General features: G+C 34.2%; 1 protein-coding gene across 18 annotated transcripts in view; it reads left to right on the top strand.

Annotated features, from left to right (window-relative positions):
• The window catches only part of DCTN1-p150 (dynactin subunit 1), a 100,231-nt gene that overhangs the window by 39,052 nt on the left and 35,084 nt on the right, over positions 1–26,095 (top strand). For 12 of the 18 annotated variants that reach the window (XM_069822931.1, XM_069822930.1, XM_069822928.1 and 9 more), the window contains 5 exons: positions 9,650–9,766; positions 20,172–20,355; positions 22,460–22,704; positions 23,031–23,215; positions 25,874–26,033. In XM_069822931.1, the coding sequence (XP_069679032.1) occupies positions 9,650–9,766; positions 20,172–20,355; positions 22,460–22,704; positions 23,031–23,215; positions 25,874–26,033 (891 nt within the window). The remainder of the gene's footprint in view (positions 1–9,649; positions 9,767–20,171; positions 20,356–22,459; positions 22,705–23,030; positions 23,216–25,873; positions 26,034–26,095) is intronic. The other 6 variants (XM_069822937.1, XM_069822936.1, XM_069822935.1 and 3 more) reach the window with 1 other exon arrangement.

The raw sequence follows: 26,095 nt of genomic DNA, 5'->3' as shown, positions 1-26,095 counted from the left end.
CAGTTGAAGGAGCTCAGATCCATTCTATCCACTATCAATTTGTAATTTGTTTAATCACGTTTTCTCAGTAGTATTTGTCTGCATGATCACTATCAGTGTTGTCAAGTGAAGTGTTAATTTTTGTTGCTAGAGGGTGCTGACAAAGTAATTAAATCCCTATTTAAGCAATGAAAAAGTCAAAAGAAATTGTCTTCAAAAAAACGAAAGTCACAAGATTTAGTAACAGAGTCGGAAAATTGGCAACACTGATCACCATCATCACATAATCTTACCTTTGTATACTTTGTCTTATGGAAATACAGCAGGCATAATATATGTGAAATGTAAGTGAACGTGGGAAAAATATTCCTGTCCAAGTTTATAGTGACTTGTCAGGTGACAGAAACCCTCAGCTTTAGAGTTCAGCCACTTTATAATATGCTTCATCCTCCTTAATATTAAGTGAATGTGAAAAAATAAATTTCCTGTAAAGTGTGAACATGGTATTAACATTGCGTAAGAAATATACAGTGAGTCAAACCTAAGTTACTGGCATTCTTACTAGGCTCGTGAGGTTGCTCTGTGGAAGGCAGTGCAGTGTCGGGTTGTTTTCCCAGCATATTGTTTACTTCAATCCTGGTAAAGGACGCAAGGTCTGCCTTAACAGCTGCTGCACTAAGCCAGCGACACAACTCTGTTGGCACTTATGTTGTCTATCTCGGTTGTCTGCACTGTATTGAGAAATACCTCTTCTTAGTGATGGTTAGACACACAGTACTGTAACAGCATTTTCCTCACAGACAGTGTTCTTGTTGTTAGAACATGCATGTCAGTGTTTCTTCTTATTGAAAATGGAATCTGTTCTTTTTTTTTGACAGTTATTAAATAATTTAACAATCCTCTGTTTCGATAGATGTATAGCCTGAAAAACCATTGCTAAAACTAAACTTAAACACAATTCATATGATCTCCACTTCAGTAGACACACTTCAAATTCACATATCACTACCATCATCATTACTGTACTATTATTGTTGACATCACTACTATCACTGTCACTCACAGTCACTACCACCATAATTACTATCACTGTCACTCATTGTTACTACTAAAATCATTACAGTCACTGCTGCTTACTCTTATTATTGTTACTGTCATTCACTGTCACTACCACCTTCACTATCACTTTTTATTTTAGTAGGTTATTTTACGACACTTTATCAACATCTTAGGTTATTTAGAATCTGAATGAGATGAAGGTGATAATGCCGGTGAAATGAGCCTGGGGTCCAGCACCGAAAGTTACCCAGCATTTGCTCGTATTGGGTCGAGGGAAACCCCCGGAAAAGAACCTCAACCAGGTAACTTGCCCTGACTGGGAATCGAACCTGGGCCACCTGGTTTCGCGGCCAGATGTGCTAACTGTTACTCCACAGGTGTGGATTGACTATCACTGCCGCTTACTCTCACTACTATCACTGTCATTCACTATCACTACCATCTTCACTATCACTGCCACTTACTTACACTATTATCACTGACATTCACTATCACTATCACCGCCACTCACTCTCTCTACTATCACTGTCATTCACTGTTATTACCATCTTCACTATCACTGCCACTTATTCACACTATTATCACTGACATTCACTATCACTATCACCTTCGCTATCACTGCCACTCACTCTCACTACTATCACTGTCATTCACTGTTATTACCATCTTCACTATCACTGCCACTTACACTATTATCACTGACATTCACTATCACTATCACCTTCGCTATCACTGCCACTCACTCTCACTACTATCACTGTCATTCACTGTTATTACCATCTTCACTATCACTGCCACTTACTCACACTATTATCACTGACATTCACTATCACTATCACCTTCGCTATCACTGCCACTCACTCTCACTACTATCACTGTCATTCACTGTTATTACCATCTTCACTATCACTGCCACTTACTCACACTACTATCACTGTCATTCACTGTTACTGCCATCTTCACTGTCACTGCTGCTTACTCTCACTACTATCACTGTCATTCACTATCACTACCATCTTCACTATCACTGCCACTTACTCACACTACTATTACTGTCATTCACTGTTACTACCATCATCACTGTCACTGCTGCTTACTCTCACTACTATCACTGTCATTCACTATCACTACCATCTTCACTATCACTGCCACTTACTTACACTACTATCACTGTCATTCACTGTTACTACCATCTTCACTGTCACTGCTGCTTACTCTCACTACTATCACTGTCATTCACTATCACTACCATCTTCACTATCACTGCCACTTACTTACACTACTATCACTGTCATTCACTGTTACTACCATCTTCACTGTCACTGCTGCTTACTCTCACTACTATCACTGTCATTCACTGTTACTACCATCATCACTGTCACTGCTGCTTACTCTCACTACTATCACTGTCATTCACTGTTACTACCATCATCACTGTCACTGCTGCTTACTCTCACTACTATCACTGTCATTCACTGTTACTACCATCATCACTGTCACTGCTGCTTACTCTCACTACTATCACTGTCATTCACTATCACTACCATCTTCACTATCACTGCCACTTACTCACACTATTATCACTGACATTCACTAGCACTATCACCTTCACTATCACTGCTACTCACTCTCACTACTATCACTGTCATTCACTGTTATTACCATCTTCACTATCACTGCCACTTACTCACACTACTATCACTGTCATTCACTGTTATTACCATCTTCACTATCACTGCCACTTACTTACTCACACTACTATCACTGTCATTCACTGTTATTACCATCTTCACTATCACTGCCACTTACTTACTCACACTACTATCACTGTCATTCACTATCATTACCATCTTCACTATCACTGCCACTTACTCTCACTACTATCACTGTCATTCACTGTTACTACCATCATCACTGTCACTGCTGCTTACTCTCACTACTATCACTGTCATTCACTGTTACTACCATCTTCACTGTCACTGTTGCTCACTCTCACTACTATCATTTGTTCACTATCACTATTGACATAATCCACAGTTAATTCCCGATTTACCACGAAAATCGTCTGTAGCTGCATTTAGATTGGCAACAGGCCATGATTGTTTGGCCAAACACCTGCATAGAATTGGAATATATCAGTCCCCTAACTGCCCATTGTGCAACTCAAACCAAGAAATGGATTCGGAACACCTCAAAATCTGTGCTTCAGTGGCTGACTATGATAATATCTTTGAAAAATATTGGAGTGCAAGAGGTCAAATGACTTTATTGTCAAATGTCTGGCATTAGAAAATAACAACAACAACTATTGACATCTCTACTTTCAATATTGGTCACTGTGCTTGTTCTTCACTACCATCAGTCACTTACTGAAAGTAGCACCTACACTACTATCCAACACTCGCTATCATCACTTCTATCACTGTTGTTAATAATCACCATCATTATAACTACTGCCATCACCACTAATGCTATCGTTATCATGGCTATGATCACTAATGTTACAGTCGTTACTAAAACTATTTCATATTATCATTGTCTTTCGCCATAAGTACCAACTCCAGTACTTTGTGGCACTCACCTCACCAATGTAGTCACTGTCACTTATTACCACTGTTAATATTGGCGCCACCCTCATTTTATCAACACCAATATATCACTATTACCACCATTACAGCTACTGCATCCTCTCGAGGCCCCTTTGGTGCTAAGAGCAGTCTCATACGTTGGTGCAAATTCATGGAAAGGTGTTTAAGTTTGGTTTTATTGATTTTTGTGGTGTTTTGTTGCACAAGTAGACAACCACAATGGACGTTGTAGTAAGTGTTAGGCTGATGTGTCTTATTCAGCATGTTGACTTGTAACTGTGAGATTCGTACAATGTGAACTGTAGTCTTTCATGTTAAAAGGAGTAATGTTTTGTACATTTACAGTCTTATTATTTCTTCTGTTTCTTCTCCATTTTTATGTTTTCTATTATACTTTACTTTGTTTAGTTTGTTCTCTGCAAACTTCAGTTGATACAGAGACTCTGAATATGTAATTCATTTTCTTTTCTTAATATTATATCTGTAAATTTCAGTCTGCTTACACTTGGTTCTCTTCGATCACGATGTGGAAATTCTCAGGTCAATTTTTTGAGGAATGAAAGAATTTGTAACATCAGCATGAACCCGTTATTCCTTCTCAGTGCGAAATGTGTTGTTTTATGGTTCACATATAATAGTCTGTGTGTCTACTTGGAAGTTTTACTGTGCAAAGTGAAATGTTGCATTACTTACACCCCCAACACTCGAGTTTCTTTCATTCTGAAGGTCATATCAGGCAGGCAATGATGCATTGCTGGTAGACAGAAGTGTGAATGAATTCATGGTATGCTAGATGATTCTTCAGTGCGAGCTTAAATTCTGTTACTGGAAGCAGGCAGACTAAAATAGGAACATAAATAAAAATTCTGCGCTGTGTCAGGAATACACCAGCAGATAGAATATGTCACAGACTTTCGGGAATTGAACTAAAAATTGTGTTGATTTGAATATTTTTGTTTCGGTTTACAAATAGAGAGTATAGGTCTGTGTTAAGAGAAGTAATTAATGAAGGACATGCAATATATTTCCTCTTCATATCTGGTGGCATTCCGAAATAGTTCCTGCTCACAACAAATGTTTCACTACAGTTCACTCAGAATATATCGTGTATACATTACCAGCAATGAATAAACTCCATTCTACACATTTTCATTACACAAATGTTTTCTCTTTCATTTAAGGGGAGAGGATGGTATTTTTTGGTGAAAAATGATTAAATTAAAAAAAAAAAATCTTTAAAATACTCTGTGATATGTGTGGAATGCATAGCATAATATTTTGTGGGAATTTGTGCCCTTATCAGATGTTGAGACGCCATTTTTAAACATCCTACGTTATGGATTTTTAAATCACTCGCCCGCTTTTATTTTAGTTTCTGGTAAATTGAATTTTCAAAAAAAAAAAAAAAAATTTTTTTTTTTCTTTAAAACACCCTTTGATATGTGTGGAATGCATTTCATAACATTGCGTGTTTATTTGTGCCCTTATCGGATGTTGAGACGCCATTTTTAAACTTCCTGTGCTATGGATTTTTAAATCACTCGCCCCCTTTTATTGATTTATGGTAATTTCATTTTTTTGCTACATTGCCAGACAAAAATGGATATAACTTCTGAACTATTAAAGATGCATGCATGAAATTTAGAACACACATTCTTTAGACTATTAGGAAACTTTCCGCTGTAACAGAATTTTGTTAATTGGTTTCATTTTAAAAATATGTCCGTTTGTTTGCAAGAAAGGAAATCAGAAAAGTGTTATTAAATTTTAATTGTTTATTTTACAAAGGTAGGAACAAATATCAAAATTCTGTTACAGACAGTTTGTACAGCGTATTTTTGCAAGTATATTGCAAAAAACTGGATGAATCTACCTTTAAAAATGGTTTAGATATTTCGGTTTTAGTAAAATCCTGCATTGGGTATATTTTTTTCAAATCTGGGCCCCTAAAAAATTTTTTTTTTTCAAAATATTTATTTTTGGTTGATTTGCTACAGCTATGAGCTCTCTACATACAAAAAATTAATATTTTACACCAAATAGGAAAAAAGTTTTAAAAAGTTCATAAAACAAACTTAAACATAAACTAGTTACTGTCAGCTACGCATACCATGAGTTGATTCAGTCTCGTGCCCACAAGCGATGGATTGTTACATGCAGATGGGGTTTGGAACACCACGTGGAAAACACTGTAATTTGTAGAATGTATAATATTGAATATTAATAACATACATTTTTATAAGTTAGGGTAAATATGTCACTCGAATGACTATTTGAATGCATGTAGAATTAGTTTAATATTTCTATTGTTTTAAAAGTTCCGTATTGGCACGAAGCTAGTGCATTGTTCCCCCTCCCACCTCATAAGAACAGCCGTGAGAAAAATGTGCTCGTATTAGAATCTCAGCCTATCCCTTTTCAGTCATAAAATATGTCCACTGTATAGGACTTGTGGTCTGTATCTGTTGATTGTACTCTCAGCATGGATTATCCCTAAAGGGTTTAACATCAATAAGCTTTATTTGAAAACCATCTGACCTGTAACTTATCATACATAAATTTATTTATCCATTTTTAATCTTGCATACACTACTTTTAACACTTGAATATAATTAATTGAATAACTAGTGGACTTAACTCGTGTTAATTATGTAAGATTTGTGCGGCTTACAGCTGTTTCAGTGCTTCACGCACCATCCTCAGAGCCTACTAGATCACGGCGTCATCTCGAACTTCTCTGCCTGTTATGTGGATGTGTTTGATTGTTGAAAGGTGTTGAATAGTGGAGTCAAATAGTGTGTGTGTGTACTGAAATTGATCGGGGTGTGTTTTAGTGTGTTTGTATATTTCGTATTGTTCTAGTGTGTTGAGTTTTTGGTTTAAATACGGACATGGAAATCCTACAAATACAACCAAAAAACCAAAAACACTAGAACAATACGAAATATACAAACACACTAAAACACACCCCGATCAATTTCTCAACACACAGATCAATTTCAGTACACACACACTATTTGACCCCACTATTCAACATCTTTCAACAATCAAACACACCCACATAACAGGCAGAGAAATTCGAGATGATGCCGTGATCTAGTAGGCTCTGAGGATGGTGCGTGAGCACTGAAACAGCTGTAAGCCGCACAAATCATACATAATTAACACGATTAAGTCCACTAGTTAATAAATTAATTAAATTTATTTAATTGTAAAAGATATTAAATCACATAATGAATGACAAACATTTTGGGCTTGTAAAAGTCATCTTCAGGTCAAATTCATATCATTTAAGAACACATCATTAGGCAGACTATGATGTTATATAATTATGCATGTTATTATGAATAAAGACTTATTTGTGCAATCTATTATCTATCTGTCATCAACAAGTTAATAAACATTGTGCATATAGAGACACTGAGAAAATTATTAAAAATTATAGCCACTGATTAACTTTGTAACTTCTTTACTGTGTTAATGTGAGGAATTTACCTGGCCGCCTAGTTTCGAAGTGATATTCTTCATTGTCCGAATCCTAAATTATATTTGTTGTGTGCTGATACTGTTGTAGTTGAACACTTTAAAAGTTTAAATGTACAGTATGTGAACATATGTGACATTAAATATTAAAGTACAATTTGAAAATAAAAGTTAGAAATCTATGTGCGTTCTCTTTTATATGAGTATGATAGTACACAATGTCTATTAATTTGCTCATGGTATATGCTTTTAGATTGCACAAGTAAGTCTTCATTCGTAACAACATTCATAATTATATAATACCATAGTTTGCCTAACGACGTGTTCTTAACTGGTTCCAATTTGACGTGAAGATGACTTTTACTAGTGGAAAACATGTGTCATTACTATTATGTGATATAATATCTTTAATAATTAAATAAATTTATGTATGATAAGTTACAGATGGTCTTCAAATAAAGTTTATTGATGATATTCATTGATTTATCGGAACCAACGTGTCAATAAAGATTCTTGTCTGTTTGTATTCTGGTGGTGTGGTAGAGAATAAAATTCTAACAGCCCTACCTTTTGATGGACATACTATTATTTGTCACCAAGAAGGGATTTTTCGTGCAAATGTTTCTGTCACCAAGAAGAGATTTTTCATGCAAATGTTTCTGTCACCAAGAAGGGATTTTTCGTGCAAATGTTTCTGTCACCAAGAAGAAGTGTTTTGTGCAAATGTTTTGTCACTAAGAAGAGGTTTTTCGTGCAAACGTTTCTGTCACCAAGAAGAGATTTTTCGTGCAAATGTTTTGTCACCAAGAAGAGGTTTTTCGTGCAAACGTTTCTGTCACCAAGAAGAGATTTTTCGTGCAAATGTTTTGTCACTAAGAAGAGGTTCTTCGTGCAAATATTTCTGTCACCAAGAAGAGATTTTTCGTGCAAATGTTTCTGTCACTAAGAAGAGATTTTTCGTGCAAATGTTTCTGTCACCAAGAAGAGGTTTTTCGTGCAAATGTTTCTGTCACCAAGAAGAGGTTTTTCGTGCAAACGTTTCTGTCACCAAGAAGAGATTTTTCGTGCAAATGTTTTGTCACCAAGAAGAGGTTTTTCGTGCAAACGTTTCTGTCACCAAGAAGAGATTTTTCGTGCAAATGTTTTGTCACTAAGAAGAGGTTCTTCGTGCAAATGTTTCTGTCACCAAGAAGAGATTTTTCGTGCAAATGTTTCTGTCACCAAGAAGAGGTTTTTCGTGCAAATGTTTCTGTCACCAAGAAGAGGTTTTTCGTGCAAATGTTTCTGTCACCAAGAAGAGGTTTTTCGTGCAAATGTTTCTGTCACCAAGAAGATATTTTTCGTGCAAATGTTTCTGTCACCAATAAGAGATTTTTCGTGCAAATGTTTCTGTCACTAAGAAGAGATTTTTCGTGCAAATGTTTTGTCACCAAGAAGAGGTTTTTCGTGCAAATGTTTCTGTCGCCAAGGAGAGATTTTTCGTGCAAATGTTTCTGTCACCAAGAAGAGATTTTTCGTGCAAATGTTTCTTCATTGCAGAAAGGAATTAATTTTAAGTTAATGAATGAAAATGTTTTTGCGTACTTCCAAAGATATTGGACGAGAGTTCATCATTGTATGTTGCTAGGAAGTTAGTGAGAGTGGGAATTAAATCGAATTCTCAGAGAGAATACAAGTTTAATTTCTTTATCATTGCTGCAGTCAGTCTTATCCTGAATGGTGAACACAGTTAAACTTGGATTCTGAAGATTTGGATTTTAAAATATTGGATAGGTATGCAAAACTTGCAAGCCAAGAGAAATCACTCAGACAAAACTCATTTCTGTTAAACTTGTTGTCTCAGAAATTTGAGATAAATAAAAAAATATTCCAGCATGGTGATAAAAGTCAGAGAAAGTGATTAAATTAAGCTTAAAATACTATTTGAAAATACACCTTGATTCTGCGGACTCCTTTCAAATTACTTGCGGATCCCTGCAGTCCGCAGTCCACTTCTGGGTTAGAGTCATGGTATTGTAAATGATCACACACCTTCAGGTACGAGTACTGTATTCATTTTAGTCTTATCTCTTAACACTATGAATACCAATATGTCTCTGTTGCTGATGGCAGATATTTTGAAAACTTGCTTTCACTTTCACTCATTCTGATTATAATTTAACAAAACATGTGTTATATTTAAGGAATGATCTGTGAATGGAAGGGAGAATAGATAGAGATAAATTTAGCATGGGAGAGGTGAAAGGAATATTCTTTCTTATTATTTGTTCTCAGTGTTAAACCTTCTTACAGATATTGTTGTCATAAAATATTAGTTGCTTAGCTTTACATGTGCTGCAGAGAATAGTGTATAGGATTAAACGTTGATGTTGTAAATTTAGATGTTGCTGTTTATTAATGCTGATCTCTTAACAATGATGTACACTAGTGTATTTGTGTTGGTGTCTGTTGAAGTAAATCAGAAAGCCTTATAAATGTGCTTTAAGTAGGTGGTCTTTGGCATATTACCCCACTGTTGCAGCCGTTGTCTTGTGTTTCAGAGGTTTTCTACAGTCTCTAAACAGGGAACTACAACCTATAAGCAGGTTCATGTAGCCTCGAAGCAGGCTTCGAAAAGATCACGTGTGTTGGCAGAAGCTAGCATTGGGGAGGACCAAGTAAATGTACTTTATCTTTATGTCAGTTTCCATCAAAGAAAATTATTATTTCCCTCCCTCCCTTCTTTGTTTCTTTCTTATTGCTGGTCACTTCTTCATGCTCCATTTACTGTAACATACACTGATAATTCAGAATACTGACGAGTGCAATGAAGTGTTTTAGATAGCTACATCTCAGATGCTTAGGTTCATCTTCAGTGTGTTTCCGAAGCTTTTTAACTTTTCCCAGATACAGGGTGTTTCAGAAATATTTTGACAGACTTTGAAGAACTGTAAGAACTGCGTAAGTTAGGTATTGAATTAGGAAGCCATATCTGAAAATGTCTGGTTTTGACGATTTCGGCTCAGATAAATAGATAGAATTGGTGCGAGAATTTCACATTGTTGGCAAGATGATGATAATGATCTCAGAAAGTTGTGATATTATAGGTGCAATGCAAGTAGAATCAGGAAATAGTTTTATTACTTCAGTTGTGAGTTGAAAATAAAAAACTTGGATAATAAATAATTACAATAATTCTGAAGGCAGCAAATATGTGATTTCTTTGTGTTTATTTGTGTAATAAGTGATACAGTAGATCTTCCTAATGACAGTTATCAGCTTTGGTATAGGTATTGATGCATTGCAACTTGGATTGCCATAACTGATGATGTGTATGCTGTAAGCTAGTATACGTGCTTCAAGTTCATTGTAACCTATGTAAGCTTACCTATCAAACATTATAATATAAATATGTAAATCCTTTGGAGAATAACTAGGCTATGAAAGCAATTTTTATTACTAAACTGTGCAATACCCTAAAACGAAAAATATTTCAATTGCATATTCTTTTAAAACGAAATATTTAAGACTTTGAATCTTCTTCATTAAAAAAAAAAAAAAAAAAAAAAAAAAAACATATAAATACTTTCGAGATATCTGCCTTGCTATTTCCTCATTCTACAGAAGCCACGGTATGCAGGCAAGGGTTTAATTCATATAATTGAATTAACTCGCAAACAGCTGCTCTAAGCCAGGATGCCATAATTTTTTCGAATCCCATTAGTCAGTTCCTTCAAAGAATTGTCAAGTCTTTGATCGATTAGAGCATACACGGGCACAATTTTCAGTTACGTGAGGCACTCGATTTGAAATAGTTTGTTTACTAGGAGAGGAGACTCCAGAGTAGGATGGGAAATATAAACTGCTGTGACCTGCGTCACCTTATCGTAATCGCTAAGGCGGTTAGTGGCGAATTATTAGGAAAGCGTTTGGTTAACGTGAGACTCTCGAAAACTTTTATTCAATTTGGCAAATTAATTCGGCAGCTTTAATCATAAACCTCTTTACTATTTCTCCATCATTGAATTGATTTAAATCACAGGTGAGAAATTGCGTAACTAGCCGATAATATTCCATCACGTTGTCTACGTTTATTTTCTTGAATATTCTGGCGTTTCTCAAGGTTACTTAATAGATTTGCACATTCTCGACCTAAAATAATTTCAGAAAATCATATTTCGTTTTCTACGCACATTTGATATATTTTTTTTTTTATAAATTTCTTTTGGAAATAATACGTACAAAGAACATTTAATTCCTCATAGGCTACCTTTTAATGCAGCGTGTTTAAGGTATAATGTCGTATTTAGTATACTATGCAAATGTTAAGATCATAAATTTTCTTCGGAATAGTACGAAAAATAACATTTAATTTGTCTTACCTTCTAATTCAGCATGTTCTTTATGACATAAGGAGTAATGTCGTTGTATATTAAATTTATTAATGCCTAATAGGATTTTCGAGCATAACATACATTGTATGTTCTCCCCTTCTAAACAGCAAAAAAACTCTTCCTCCCATTTCTCATGAAATAATCGTTTTCTAACGTGTAGATTTAGATTAGATTAGATTAGATTTATTTATTTAACCTGGTAGAGATAAGGCCGTCAGGCCTTCTCTGCCCCTCTATCAGGGGATTACAACTATAACATGAACAATAAGATTACAATTAATATTAAATTTACAATTACAATTACAATAAAAATTAAAGTACGACAAGAATACCTGTACACACTGCTTTGATAATGCCATTATGCCACCACTGATATTGCTTATGAAACTGATATAGAACCTGCCCACGCCTAGGAACTACGTGAGGGAGGAAAGAGGTCTGTGAAGATGATGTCACTCAGAGCGATAAGCTCTGTGAAGGTCTGTGAGGCACAAATTCTCAATTGAGGCACGATGCCCAAGTATGGATTAGAGCATTTTATTATTTACTTTCAAGACAATTGAAGACTTTGAAAGTATTATAAGTGATTTGGCAATAAAACTTGTAAAGTATTGGCAAGTCTTGAAAAGTCTTGTGAACTGTTGAATTTGATTGTGTAACTACAAGCAGATTTACTCCAACACATTGAAAGTAGGTACTCACACTTTTCCATTGGAACCTCACTGTACATAGCATTAAGCATACATATATCCGAAACCAGACTTTTCCGTGCAGGTTCCACTTCTACAAGCTCTCAAAGTTTGCCAAAATATTTCCGATATACTCTACATTAATGGGCTAATGTAACCACTAGGTATGCCATGAAATTATTATGACTTTATTTACAAGGAGACAGTACTCTTCTAGGATAGTCAGTTTTGATGATAAGCCTACTGTTTCTGATGGAAGTTAATTATGTAAAATGGAATATGGCAATACAAAATTATACAAAGCTCAAATTCTGCATAAAAACAATTCGAGCAATAATTTTTTTTTATATATAAGAATTTGACAGAATTAACAATGCCTAGAACAATTAACATAATGAAATCTCGTGATGACATTATGGCGGAAATGGAGTGTTTACATTCGAAGTATGTATTAAGCCTTTCTGTTAATATATTGTAAATAACGTAATGGATTTAATAATGTTTTATTGCATTAAATCAATGCGATAGTATTCAGGTATATTATTTCTTATAATACATAATTTATTCAAAGCTATACCCTGAGAGAAATACATTTATATGTGACTAGGTTTTATTTTCAGAACGAATTGTTGCTGTAACGTGTGTTTAACTAATCGAAGTTTTGTTGAATGAGTTTACGACAGTAATGGACGTTCCGCTGTACAGTTTATAATGTTACTTAAAGTATTATTTTTGTAATCTGGTTAAAAGTGTTCCTTTAAAAATATTACCAATGCGAGAATCAACCTAATAACTTACAGCCTAAACTTAAAAGTAAAATAGCAGTGAATCTTGTATACAGAATGAGTCAAACCTAAGTTACTGGCATTCTTACTGAGCTCTGAAGTTGCTTTTTCACAAGCAGCATGTTGGATTGCCTGTCTCCTCGTTTGCTTAAGCCCAAAAGGAGACACAGTGCAGTGGGTTTTCCTTATCAGCTGTAACACTAAGCTGGCGAAAGAATTCTACTGGCACTTTGTGTTGTCAGTCTCAGTTGTCTGAACTGTATTGATAAAGACGTATTTTTAAACATGGTTATATACAAACTACAGCAACGTATTTTCCTACTGTAAACGTATCTACTGACGAAGTCATTCGATTTGTGTCTATTCAAGTTTCTGAGGCTTTTTCCAGAAGCTGCAAAACCATCAAAACAATGTTCAATTATTTAATAAGTAGCGAGAAACAGATTCTGTTGTCGATAAGAAGAAACAATGTCCGAGCTTGCAATCTAACTGAACAAACATTTGAAGATGTGTTTGCAAGGATGGAGTTGAATCCAGGAAAAAGTACCCCTTGCCTAGCACAAGAATTGAACATATCTTAGCATTCTGTTGTAAGGAATTTGAAATTTCTTAATCTTCTACCCTGTAAGATGTTGATGATTCATAAATTGAATCCAGATGATCAACTCTATTTTCAAATGCGTATCTTCAAGTGTTTGGTCTGTTAGAGGCACTTTGGATATTTCATCTTATAGTGCATGGGACCTGATTCTCACCACTTATTAAAAAATTTAACAACACAATGTTTTGATTTTTACTTTCAATTTAATTTCTTCAATATGTAACCGAGTTTTAATGTATTTATTACAAACACTTATTAACAGTTTTAACAATTTTTCTTATTTAATATTACATAATATTTGCTTACTCTCATTGTGAATAAGTCTTTGTGTTATGTAGCTATTAATATAAGAAATAAATCCAATTATAGCATTTGTTGTGAACAACATCTGGATTAATGTTTCATTTTATCATTTCATTTAGCTTCTTTGCCCTTCTTTACTGCTATAAATCTGACAATATTTTAATTGTTTTTTTTTCTCCACAAGTAGTCTACAAGCTACTTTCGAATTTCAGTGCTATATCTTAATTGAAGGGTTCAGAACTATAGTGGGCCAAGCACCATTTACTAAAACCGTAGAAAACAAGGGTTAAAATGAAGTTATTACCATAATTCAATGGAAACATATAGCAAGTAATATAAAGTATACACATTAAAACTAAATGATATATCAATCTTCATTAAACTATGGTATTCACTTAATTTTAACCCTTGCTTTCTCCGTTTTTAATAAATGGCACTTGGCCCACTATGGCTCTGAACCCTTCAATTATGGTTGAAATAGGGATAATACCGATACATTACAATTTTCATTGAAAACCAAGAAGTAATTCTGAATTACAGCTTTTTAAACTTAAAGAATGCTGTTCTGAAAATATATAAAATTAATGAACATTTTCCCTTTTTTCTCCTACACATTTATTGATGCAGTATCTCTATGATATATGAAAAGGTTGTTTTATTTTAGGATGACAGAGCGTGCTGGGCTCTAAACAGGTATTTGTGAGAAGTTGGATAGACCTCTAAATTAAAAGTCTGATACTGAGCTATTTTCTTCTGATTGTATGTTATAGTAAAATTGGGTGCAGTTTTATAGTTCAGTTATACTTCTGACCTGTGTGTGTCTTTAACGTGTCTGTTCACCAAAATTTATTACTCACTTATCAGAAACTTAATGTTTAAATGTTGTGTGTATGTATATATTAACGTCAGCATGAAGGTGTTACGTTTGATGTTAGTTGTAACCTTAAAGGATAACAGGAAGTTCCAAATGTTTTTGCCATTAATAAAGTAAAACTATGAGGCAGGTATCTGTGTACGGAATTAAAGTTGCTATTGTAATACTTGTTTTCATAGCATTCTGACGTAAAAAGGGAAAAATATATTTTATTTAATATGTACGAGAGAGTGCAAGGTTACTGCTACAGTATATTCACTGTTTTATACAAATAATTACCAGTACATAAATTTACTGGAACTAATAAATTTCTGTTCGTCATATTGGAAATATTTTCGTGCATTATTCGTAGTTAAGATAACTGTTGCGCCATGGTTGATAACGAACAATGAAGAAACGAAAATGAAAGTAAAATTTAGTAGTATTTTGAAAAAGGGCCTCTTTATTGCGGCAAAAATATTTGGATACATCAGATTTATAATGCCAGAAACATTTCATTGGTAATACTATATTTTATACGAAGAACTTCATATAGATTCATGGTGAGTAATAAATATTTTTCTCTTATCTTCATACATCTTGATTACACATCTTTTAATACTGTATCAACTTTCGGTGTTGGATCCTGGACTCGTTTCACCGGCATTATCACCTTCATCTCATTCAAATGCTGAATAACCTGAGATGTTGATAAAGCGTCGTAAAATAACCTACTAAGAAAAACACTATATCACTTATAGAATATATTTATTATGATCATTTTCACGTATTAAATGTAAACTAAGTTCGTAAGTACCTAGTTGACTAGTTTGAGCTTAGTAGTAGCCATAAGACAGTTACTACTAACAATTAATATTTGAGGAGAAAAATTCGTTCTGGCGCCGGGGATCGAACCCGGGTCCTTGGTTCTACGTACCAAGCGCTCTGACCACTGAGCTACGCCGAATTCAATCCACAGCACCTGACCGAATTCTCCTCCTTCAATGTTTCCCTTTGTGGCCTGACTCCAAGTTAGGCATATATGTTGACTTATATGTCCAGTGTCAACTGCCATTATACTAGGAGCGCACTCAGCTGAGTGACTTGTTTGGCCGGGATTCCGCAGTTACGTGCACAGTAAGCTGTACAAATATATGCACTGCAGCTATGAGAGTATTATAGATTTTATTAATTTGTCCTACAGAATAATTTCTGTAATATTGACAATTAATATTTGAGGAGAAAAATTCGCTCCGGTGCCGGGGATTGAACCCGAGTCCTTGGAGTCAGGCCACAAAGGGAAACATTGAAGGAGGAGGATTCGGTCCGATGCTGTGGATTGAATTCGGCGTAGCTCAGTGGTCAGAGCGCTTGGTACGTAGAACCAAGGACCCGGGTTCGATCCTCGGCGCCGGAGCGAATTTTTCTCCTCAAATATTAATTGTCAATATTACAGAAATTACTCTGTAGGACAAATTAATAAAATCTATAATAGTTACTACTAAGCTGAAACTAGTCAACTATAGGTATACAAATCTGGCTTTCATGTATAGCTCCCTGTAAAGCTGACTTAAATAATTGTGAAGGAAAAATTGTTCCGGGTTCAATGCCCAGCCCCAGAACAATTTTTTACTTCAAATTAGTCAACTTACAAACTTAGTTTACATTTAAGGTGAAGGTGATCATCATAAATATATTTCATAATCTTACCTTCAGTTCTTTGAACTATACAAGATCATACAATTGGATTTGGAATATGAAATTCTGTAACTTTTTAATATACAAATGGCAGTTGATGATCATATAGCATATTGTCGCTGCACCTTCAAAATCCACTATGTACATTTAAACAGATTTTGTAGGCGAAACAAAAAAACATCTTCACTTTTAATTCCCTTGATTTTCAAAACTACTTTCGGTATAATTTCATCATATGGGAAATATGTTGAAAAAATAGCTCAACAGTTGCTGTAACTGTTTCAATAAATTTTTCCATGAAATTGTGTTTTCTTTCTCTGAACAACCCCAGGGAAATTTAGTTTCTGGACTCGCCTCGTAATAACAAGTTTAAAGTTCATGAAATGAAAAGTTTAGTTTTATTTCTTTATAGCTATGTTCATTTATTTACCTCTTTTTTAGTATACTACTTTCCATAGTAAAGTAGTGTGCCCTATTACAAGTTAGGACAGAATTTAATAATATATTCTGGACTGATAAGAATATTATCAGTTGCTTATGCTTAAAGCTAGTAAAATATTTTAAATGTAATCTTCATCTTACGATGTTTGGTGACGTATACACGTCCGTTGATGTGACATATTAATGAATTTAAATACTATTATAGTCACAATCGTGCCATGGTATGAAAGAAAAATTTCACAACCTTGAGCGGGAATCGAAGGAAGGAAGTCGCAGGTTCGATTCCCGCTCGAGGTTGTGAAATTTTTCTTTCATACCATGGCATGATTGTGACTATAATAGTATTTAAATTCATTAATATTTTAAATATGCTTTGTACTTCTTATATAGGCTTATGATCTTAATTTTTATTGACTATAGATGAATAGGATTCTGTAAATAAAATTTTAACAATTAGGATTTGATACATAAAATTAATTTCTAATAAAAGATGATACTGCGGATTTCGAAGTCTTCACGAAAATACTTGTTTTCAGTCCCCTGCTACCACTTTCTTGGTATCTGTCTATCCATCCATCTTTCCTTCTGTCTGCTATGATTTCTTTTAAACTATTGATTGGATTTTTACATATTCAGTATGTACGAATCAGTTTGTCTGGGGATGATATATAAGAGTATAATAATTTTGGAAAAAAATTAATAGATCTTTGAAATCAAAAACACAAAATGGCTATGAATTATATTGAGGTTAAAAAATTTCATTTCTTGCACGAGGTGAAGAGAGAAAATAAATGAGCTGAGCAGTATTCCTTCAGACTCCTTTTCGTGCAAAATTAACTCATCTGTATTGTGAATCTAGAATTAAAACTGCAAAAACATATGTGTGCAATACCGATAACTATATATATATATATATATATATATATATATAAAGTTTAAAGAAAATTCTGAAAATTCGTGTTTTTATGGTAACATTCTGTATAGCTGTTATCTTTTCCAGGAATCCAAGATATGTTCCTTCTGTTTTTTCTCTATTTACAGCTTATTTTATTTTTTTTTTTTAATTTTTTGGTATCCATTTCATTTTTAACAGGCTAATTAGGAGTCACGTATTTAAATCAGTAGGTATGAAATACACACAGAATAAAAGAGCAAAATAATCCATTTATGAGAAACATTTAGATTCTTTTTACTTGTACATACCTACTTAAAATTGTTATAGATATGTGATACCTCTCATGAAAGACTGCTTCTTTTATATATTGCTACCTACAGAGATTTATTTCTTCACTTTTGATGAATTACAGTGTCAATATGTGGCTTATTAGCAATATGTCCAGAAAATATGACTTTTAGTAAAACAGTTACTTGTTGGTCTTATCTGATCTCTTCCAGTCACTGTTTTAGCATGGAAATTATTTGGTATTTAGTGATTTATAAAACGAGATCTCGATGAAGAATGTCACCTGCAGTATTTAGTGGAAAGAATTGTTTTATTTCTACACACGGACATAAATTGGTACTGCGGATATTCATATTTAGTTGTGGTTGTGTTACAACAGTTATTCACAATTTGCAGAAAGTTAAACTAAGCTGATTAAATATACACTTTTGCAGTTAGATATGAAACATATTCTTTTTCAGAGTTACTACAAATTAATGTATATCTTATGAAAGAATGAAACTTTACGTAGGTATCTTGTTCTGAATAATTAAGAGAATATTAATGATTTTTTCATTGTTATAGCTGAATGGTTATTACTTCAGTTTGTTACAAAGAAAATCGTTTATATTTAAATAAATTTCTTTGGATATTGGCTGTTAAAATTTGAAATGCAGAATCAAATTGTTTAATATGTCAATTTAGGTAAAAACGTTTTTTTTTTCTAAATGACGATCAAAGTGAATAAAATATATACCTTTTTAAATATTGAATTTTATCTTGGTCATTGTACACATTTTACAATATTATCGTGTTACAACTATTATTTTTTTTGTCTTTGCTGTTCATTTTAACACTTATTATAAAAATGTAAATACTTTAAAAGTGTTAAAAATATTAAAATAGGTAATATACCCTATTGACATCATTGTAGTGCCAACATCAGTGTCTCTCGAATTACTGAACAACAACTATATTGAAGAATTAAATAGAGTGAAGTATATAGCACAAAACAACGGTCATAACCCTAATATAATGGACATGCTAATAAAAAAAGAAAAAAGAAACATAACTAATCAACAAACGACACACGAGAATAAACACGTAACATTAACATATCACAGTACCAACACACAAAATTGTAGCTCCATTCAAAACAGTAAAATTCAAGACAGCATATAAAACAAATAATAGAATACAGAAATATCTAAACACTCACATCAAACAAATGCAATTCAACAGGGATTTACAAATTAAAACGCAATAGCTGTTCAGATTTCTACATAGGGCAGACTGGAAGATAATTCCAAACATGGTACAATGAACACATTAAAACAATAACTAAGAGAGAAGAATCCAAAAAGGATAGCTGCCCTTGAAAAAGGGGTACCGAGCAGTAACAGCACCTAAATTGACTGTAGATCAACAATATTCTATTTTAAATTTAAATTTTATTTTTATTTTATTTTATTTTAATTTAATTTAATTTATTTTTGGGGGGCAGCTATCCTCGACATGAATAATTTATTTTTCATATATAGAGCTGTACAGATGGTTATTTACAATTAACAAGGAATGTCTTAAAACATTAATGGCTATATCTTGAAGTTTCAAAAGATCGATATGGAAACGATGAAAGAAATTGATACAAAATCTTGATATAGTGCCCCTTGCACCAAAGAGCAAGCCATTATACAGAACACATTACTAACAATAATCACAATTACAATAACATAGAAAGAGATATGGAGACACTACACATCACACCAAAAAATTCACAATAATAATTAAACATATCAGCACAATACGAAATATACAAGCACACAATAACATCCACAGTATATACTTAATATATAATTGCAATTCAGTACACATACATTATTTGGTATCAATACAAACAACCCCCACCACCATAAGAACATCACACCCCCACCACTGACGACAACACTCGCCGAAAATCAAGACCAGCTGGAGCCGCAGTAGTTCAGGAGACACTGATAATGACAGCACACCAGTGTCGAAACAGTACCATCTGTCAATAAGGTATATTACCTTTTTTAATATTTTCAACACTTTTGAAGTTTCAATTTTTAAGATAGTTTTTTTGCAACTATTAATTAAAAGTTAATATCACTATGGATGTTGATTTCATTACAGACTGGATTTGTGGAAACTTTGAAGCCTCAATATACTCCAGGCCAAGCAATGATTTCTCCTGGTGCGTCAGCTAGTGCTTCTAGTGCTGTAGAAGAAAGGTTAAGCAATCTGCAGTATCAGCAGGAGATAGAGAATTTAAAATCTGAAGTGAAGGACTTGCAAGAGAAAATTGAAACATTGAAAGGTTGTTATTTTTGAGATAGAGTAGCTACACAATGCATGAATACTGTTCCTGATAGTTTATTTTTAAGGTAGTAAGAACTTATCAGTGAGTGATGTAGATAAAATTGGAAAATTAATTTCTTCTTGGTGAAGTAGGCTATTTAAAGCACAAGCAAAGATTCGGGTTTGTTCTTGAGTGCGTTTCCTCGTACTTGCTGGCATATGTTCCACTGAATTTGCTGTATAGGGTAGGCAGGTAATATCGAGTTGCAAATAGAAATCAATATTAAATAAGGAAACTAATCTTAGTGCAGACTTTAACCTTGATCACAGTGAGTATTCGAAATGCTCCCTGTTCACACATAGACATCCATAGAATCGTATTTAGAAATTGTCATTGATCCTCTTTAGTTTTTCATATAACATTTTTTGCAATTTCTGCCTATAACGTTTTAATACTTCTGCTGTATGAGAACTATGCGAGAATTAGGCGAATATGCTAGTTAGCACCAATCTCGCCAAGCTTTAGTGAGCATACGCCTTTCGTTATTTTTGTTCGGTATAACCCTAGTGTAAATATTTCTACTAATTATTATAATTTTTCTGTGTGAAGTACGAACACCTAGGTACTTCGTGGCAGTATTCTTGTTCTTTTACTGATTCTGTTGTAACATACGAATTGTATAAAAAATTACTTCATGTTTAATATATTTATGACTTGGCATTATTAGCCACCAGATAATAGTATCATATTGTAACAATAATGTAGTTTTATTGTTACAACAATAATTCCTTTCTACAATTTAATTTAAACACTCCCGTCAACAATGGGATTTCCACTCCACACAGCGGCACAGTATTCGTTACTGCACTCCACAGACGACAATAACAGTTCACTTGGATTATTGCGAACAGCAGTGTACTGCTAATCGTAACTAATGTTCACAAAGCACTATTTACAAAACAGAACTGTCAGTTCTCAGTTCACAGTTCGTTTGCCTTGGCTAGTTCTTCTAGCTCAGTCACTCAAGTTCACAGTATCTCGAACCCAAGACCTTCAGAGACAGTCCACTGAACTTCAAACTCAGGTCCCCCAACTGCGGTCCACTGCACTCGAACTCAGGACTTCGGCGACAGTCCACTGGACGCTCACACAGCTGCGGACACACTCAAGTCGAACTCCGGTCTCGAAGCTGGCTTCACTGCTACACAAGACTAGCAAAGACTGCAACTGACTAACTACTACAGCTCACTTGCGTTTCCTATTTATAACCAAACCATAGTTTCGGGAAAGTACGATGCTGGAAATTTCTACAGATGTCCAGAAGATGGCGCCTCTCTAGACTTCTCTGGATTTCTCCCCTCAGTCGCAGGCGCATTACTTCCCCCTCTCTGCGCGGCCCACCATGTCGTTGTTCCCCTTACGTCACGCCTTGCTGCAGCGACCATCGTTTCGTCTCCCCTCCGTGCCGCGCCCTCAGCGCTCCATGGAGCTCGCTTCGTCTATCGGACCTCATGTCTTCTTGCGCGCCCCCTTGTGTGGGACACGTGATCGACACTCGACGTGGCTGTCACAATATTATATTATGTAATTGACAACAAGACCTAATCCACTTCATTTTTAGAGATCCCAAATTTTTTTTAAAGAAATCCACTACAAAATTTGATATTGTCCCCATTTTGCCTATGAGACGTCCTTACTGTTATTCATAAAGATAAATTTTTAAAATGTATAAAGTCACGGTTGTTGCGTCTATGTTCTTTTTGCTTACATCGCCTTATAAACAAACGCACAATAAGGCTTTGTACATCAGTGGTGGATTTTAGACGACCAGCCAGAACCGAAAGTTCGTAAAAGCTATAATGTCCACTTGATACAATCTGTCACTAACCTTCCTGTCTGCTCATAATACACCAAAACATAATTCAGAGTACATGAGTTGAAGATGACCTCTAGAAGAAATCTAAATCTTTGATATTACATTAAATAATTTCACTCTATAAAGAGTAGTGGGTGTAAGATTCCAGAAGTTCTTAATTATTCCGAGAGATATGATATCACATAGTAAATGTGAAGTTGTTATTTTAAAAATATACTATAGAAGTTGTTTTTATTTGTTGTGTAGTGAAACGCACACAAGACAAAGAAAAACTGAAAGACTTCGATAAAATGAAACTGCAGTTCGAACAGCTTCTTGAATTCAAATCTCGTATTATGGAATCACAAACTTCACTTCAGAGGGATCTGCAGAGAGCCAAGCAAGAAGCGAGGGAAGCTATAGAGGCAAGAGACACCCATGCTGAAGAAATGGCGGATTTGGCCGAGACTGTAGAAATGGCTACTCTTGACAAGGAGATGGCTGAGGAGAAGGTATGAAAAATATAGTATCAATTATATGTCTGTCTTTTAAATTACATTTCAAGAAATTAAATTATGAACAGAATTGTTACAAAATGCACAAACACATAAATAGAAAGTATGTGTCACCTTAATGGCACCCATTTTTATAGTCTATGGAGGAGTCCATGTTAAGAAAAAAAAATTGAGTATATGGGGCTATTCCATCAAATGACCAGTTGCCGTAGAAACACCTACTACTACCACATAGCTTCTACAATGTATTAGACAAGCCTCATAAAGCCAATGCTTTTTTCTTGATGTGGAATGCTCTATAAATAATATAATTCATTTTTTAGGCAGAGACATTACAAATGGAACTAGAAGCAGCACGAGAAAAGGTTGAGGAATTGACATTAGATTTGGAGATAATTAAAGCAGAAATATCTGAAAAACCAGGAGTAGGTGGTGAATCCAGAATAACAACGTACGAATTGAAACAACTGGAACAACAGAATATCAGACTTCGTGATACGTTAGTGAGGTAAGTGTTTGTACAACTTACAAATAGTTTTTAGAGAACCTGGAGGTTCATTGCCGCCCTCACATAAGCCTGCCATCATTTCCTATCCTGAACAAGATTAATTCAGTCTCTACCATCATATCCCACCTCCCTCAAATACATTTTAATATTATCCTCCCATCTATGTCTCGGTCTCCCCGAAGGTCTTTTCTCTCCGATTTCTCAACTAACACACTATATGCATTTCTGAATTTAATGTTCCTAATTATGTCAGATGAATACAGTGCGTGCAGTTCTGCATTGTGTAACTTTCTTCATTTTCCTGAAACTTCATCCCTCTTAGCCCCAAATATTTTTCTAAGCACCTTATTTTCAAACACCCTTTACCTTCGTTTCTCTCTCAAAGTGAGAGTCCAAGTTTTACAACCATACAGAATAACTGGTAATATAACTGTTTTATAAATTCTAACTTTCAGCTTTTTAGAGAGCAGACTGGATGACAAAAGCTTCTCAACCGAATAATAACAGGCATTTCCCATATTTATTCTGCATTTAATTTTCTCTCTAGTATAATTTATATTTGTTACTGTTGCTGCAAGATATTTGAATTTTTCCACCTTTTCAAACGATGAATTTCCAATTTTTATATTTCCATTTTGTACTATGTTTTGATCATGAGACATAATCATATAGTTTGTCTTTTCATAATTTACTTATATACCTATCTCTTTACCTGATAAGTGTTGTTGTTTTCTAATGCCAGGCATTTGACAATAAAGTCATTTGACCTCTTGCACTCCAATATTTTTCAAAGATATTGTCATGGTTAGCCACTGACGCACAGATTTTGAGATGTTCTGAATCCATTTCTTGGTTTGATAAGTGTTTATATATAAATAAAATACTGGGTACTAATTTCTTCTTCTTCTTCTTCTTCTTCTTCTTCTTCTTCTTCTTCTTCTTCTTCTCCCTTCAAGGTTTAGGTGATATCACCTGTTCCGGTCTCTATCGTCCAGCCACCTCTTGCGAGGTCTACCCAGATCCCTTTTCCCGATCGGGCGATAATTCATTATCTTCTTTGGTAGCCTATTCTCTGCCATTCTGTCAACATGATCTTTCCATTTTGTTTTATTTTCTTCTACCATGTCGTGTACTGAGAAAATATTTAAATCTGATCTTATTGTTTCATTTTTTATTTTATCGGCTTTAGTGCAACTTCTTACGTATCTCATAAATTTCATCTCTGCTGATTGAATACGTGATTCTTCTTTTTTTGTTATTGTCCATGATTCAGAGCCATATATAAGAGTAGGTACAGCCATAACTTTATAAAATTTCATTTGAGTTTCTTTTCTCGCTTTTCTTCCTAAAGTTCTTCCAATTGTTCCACATATCATCTGAAATCTATTAACTTTCTTCTCAATATCTTTCTCATAATTAAAACTAATATCACATCCTAGATAATTGAAGTGGGATACTTGTTCTAAAATGTTTCCATTTACTATTATCTTAGATCTAACAGGATTTTTCCCTTTAAAAGCCATTATCTTTGTTTTGTTTGCAGATATAGTTAGATTGTAAAATATTGCGTTTTGGCTTAATCTATACACTGCTCTTTGTAGGTTATCTTCTGTTTCCTGGATAATTATTTGATCATCAGCGTATAGTAAAGTATTTAAAGGTGTGTCCTAAGAAATTGACCTGACTCTGCACATGTTCATTAGATTATTAGGAGTTTTTCATAAAAAAAAGTGATTTCACTAGTGTATTATGTCTTTACACGAGGGGAAAAACAGTCTCTACCATCTCGATGTTTACCACCACGACCACTCTTCTGTCAATTTCATTATCATTACCTTTTTCGCCTTAATTTTCCTTTAATTATATTTGGTTGGTCAGTTGAAACCTTTCTAGAATTACACTAGTCTGACAGACTTGAATTTCTTTGTTGGACACATTTAAGATGGTATTGGGCCCACTGATGTAGCTCCAGGGTAATAAGCTACTCCCTCATTTGAAGCAGCATTCAGGTGTGCTTTCTAATCCAACTTGAGCTGATTGCCTGATTTGGTTTGTTCTAAGGTTTTCCCCAGCCGTAAGGTGAATGTTAGGTAAAGTTTCATCTCGCCAAAATACCATTTCACTCTCAGAAATAGTACTGATCCTAAATATCCTTGCAGTTGATATAGAATCATCAAATAACAGATTAAAAAAAAGAAGAATTCATTACATCCTATGATAGTGTGATAGGAGCCATCAGAGATTACATATAGTATATCACAATGCAGAAATAGAAGTTGTAAGAGTTCACAAAAAATGTGTGAAACTTTCTTTCCACGAATGTACATATAAAGTTAGTGCGTATTTGGTTATATTAAATATAGCCCCCTTGGAATCAGTAAGTCAGGCTTCCATAATGTTTAAAGTTATAAATTATATTTGCATATTATACAATTTTATATAGATTTTAAGCTCAGAAGCATTTCAGTCTTGAATATGTTACACTGTTAGTCAATAAATATTATTATTGTTTAATAAACATGCTTTCTTCTACATTAAATAATGCATTATGTACTTTAAAGTTGTTGCAGATATGTAACTAAATCATTGTACCTCCTGTTAATGAGCATCATTTTCTATAAGTGTTTTTTTTTTCTTCCATTTCGTTTCTCCACGAAGAATGAGAGATCTCTCAGCACATGAAAAGCACGAGTTCCAGAAACTTCAGAAGGACTTGGATCAAAAGAAGTCTGAGGTCGCAGAATTGGCTCGTATTAAGGAAAAGCTGAGTACAAGAGTAGAAGAAATGGAACACCAGATAGCTGATCTCCAGGAGCAGGTACAAGATGACAGTTTTATGTTAATTTTGATTGAAATTTATTTTATATGTATCATCATCGT

This window comes from Periplaneta americana, chromosome 4 (assembly GCF_040183065.1).
Source record: "Periplaneta americana isolate PAMFEO1 chromosome 4, P.americana_PAMFEO1_priV1, whole genome shotgun sequence".
NCBI lineage: Eukaryota > Metazoa > Arthropoda > Insecta > Blattodea > Blattidae > Periplaneta > Periplaneta americana.
Note: the sequence above shows the minus strand (reverse complement) of the source record. Positions and strands in the feature narration are given on the sequence as shown.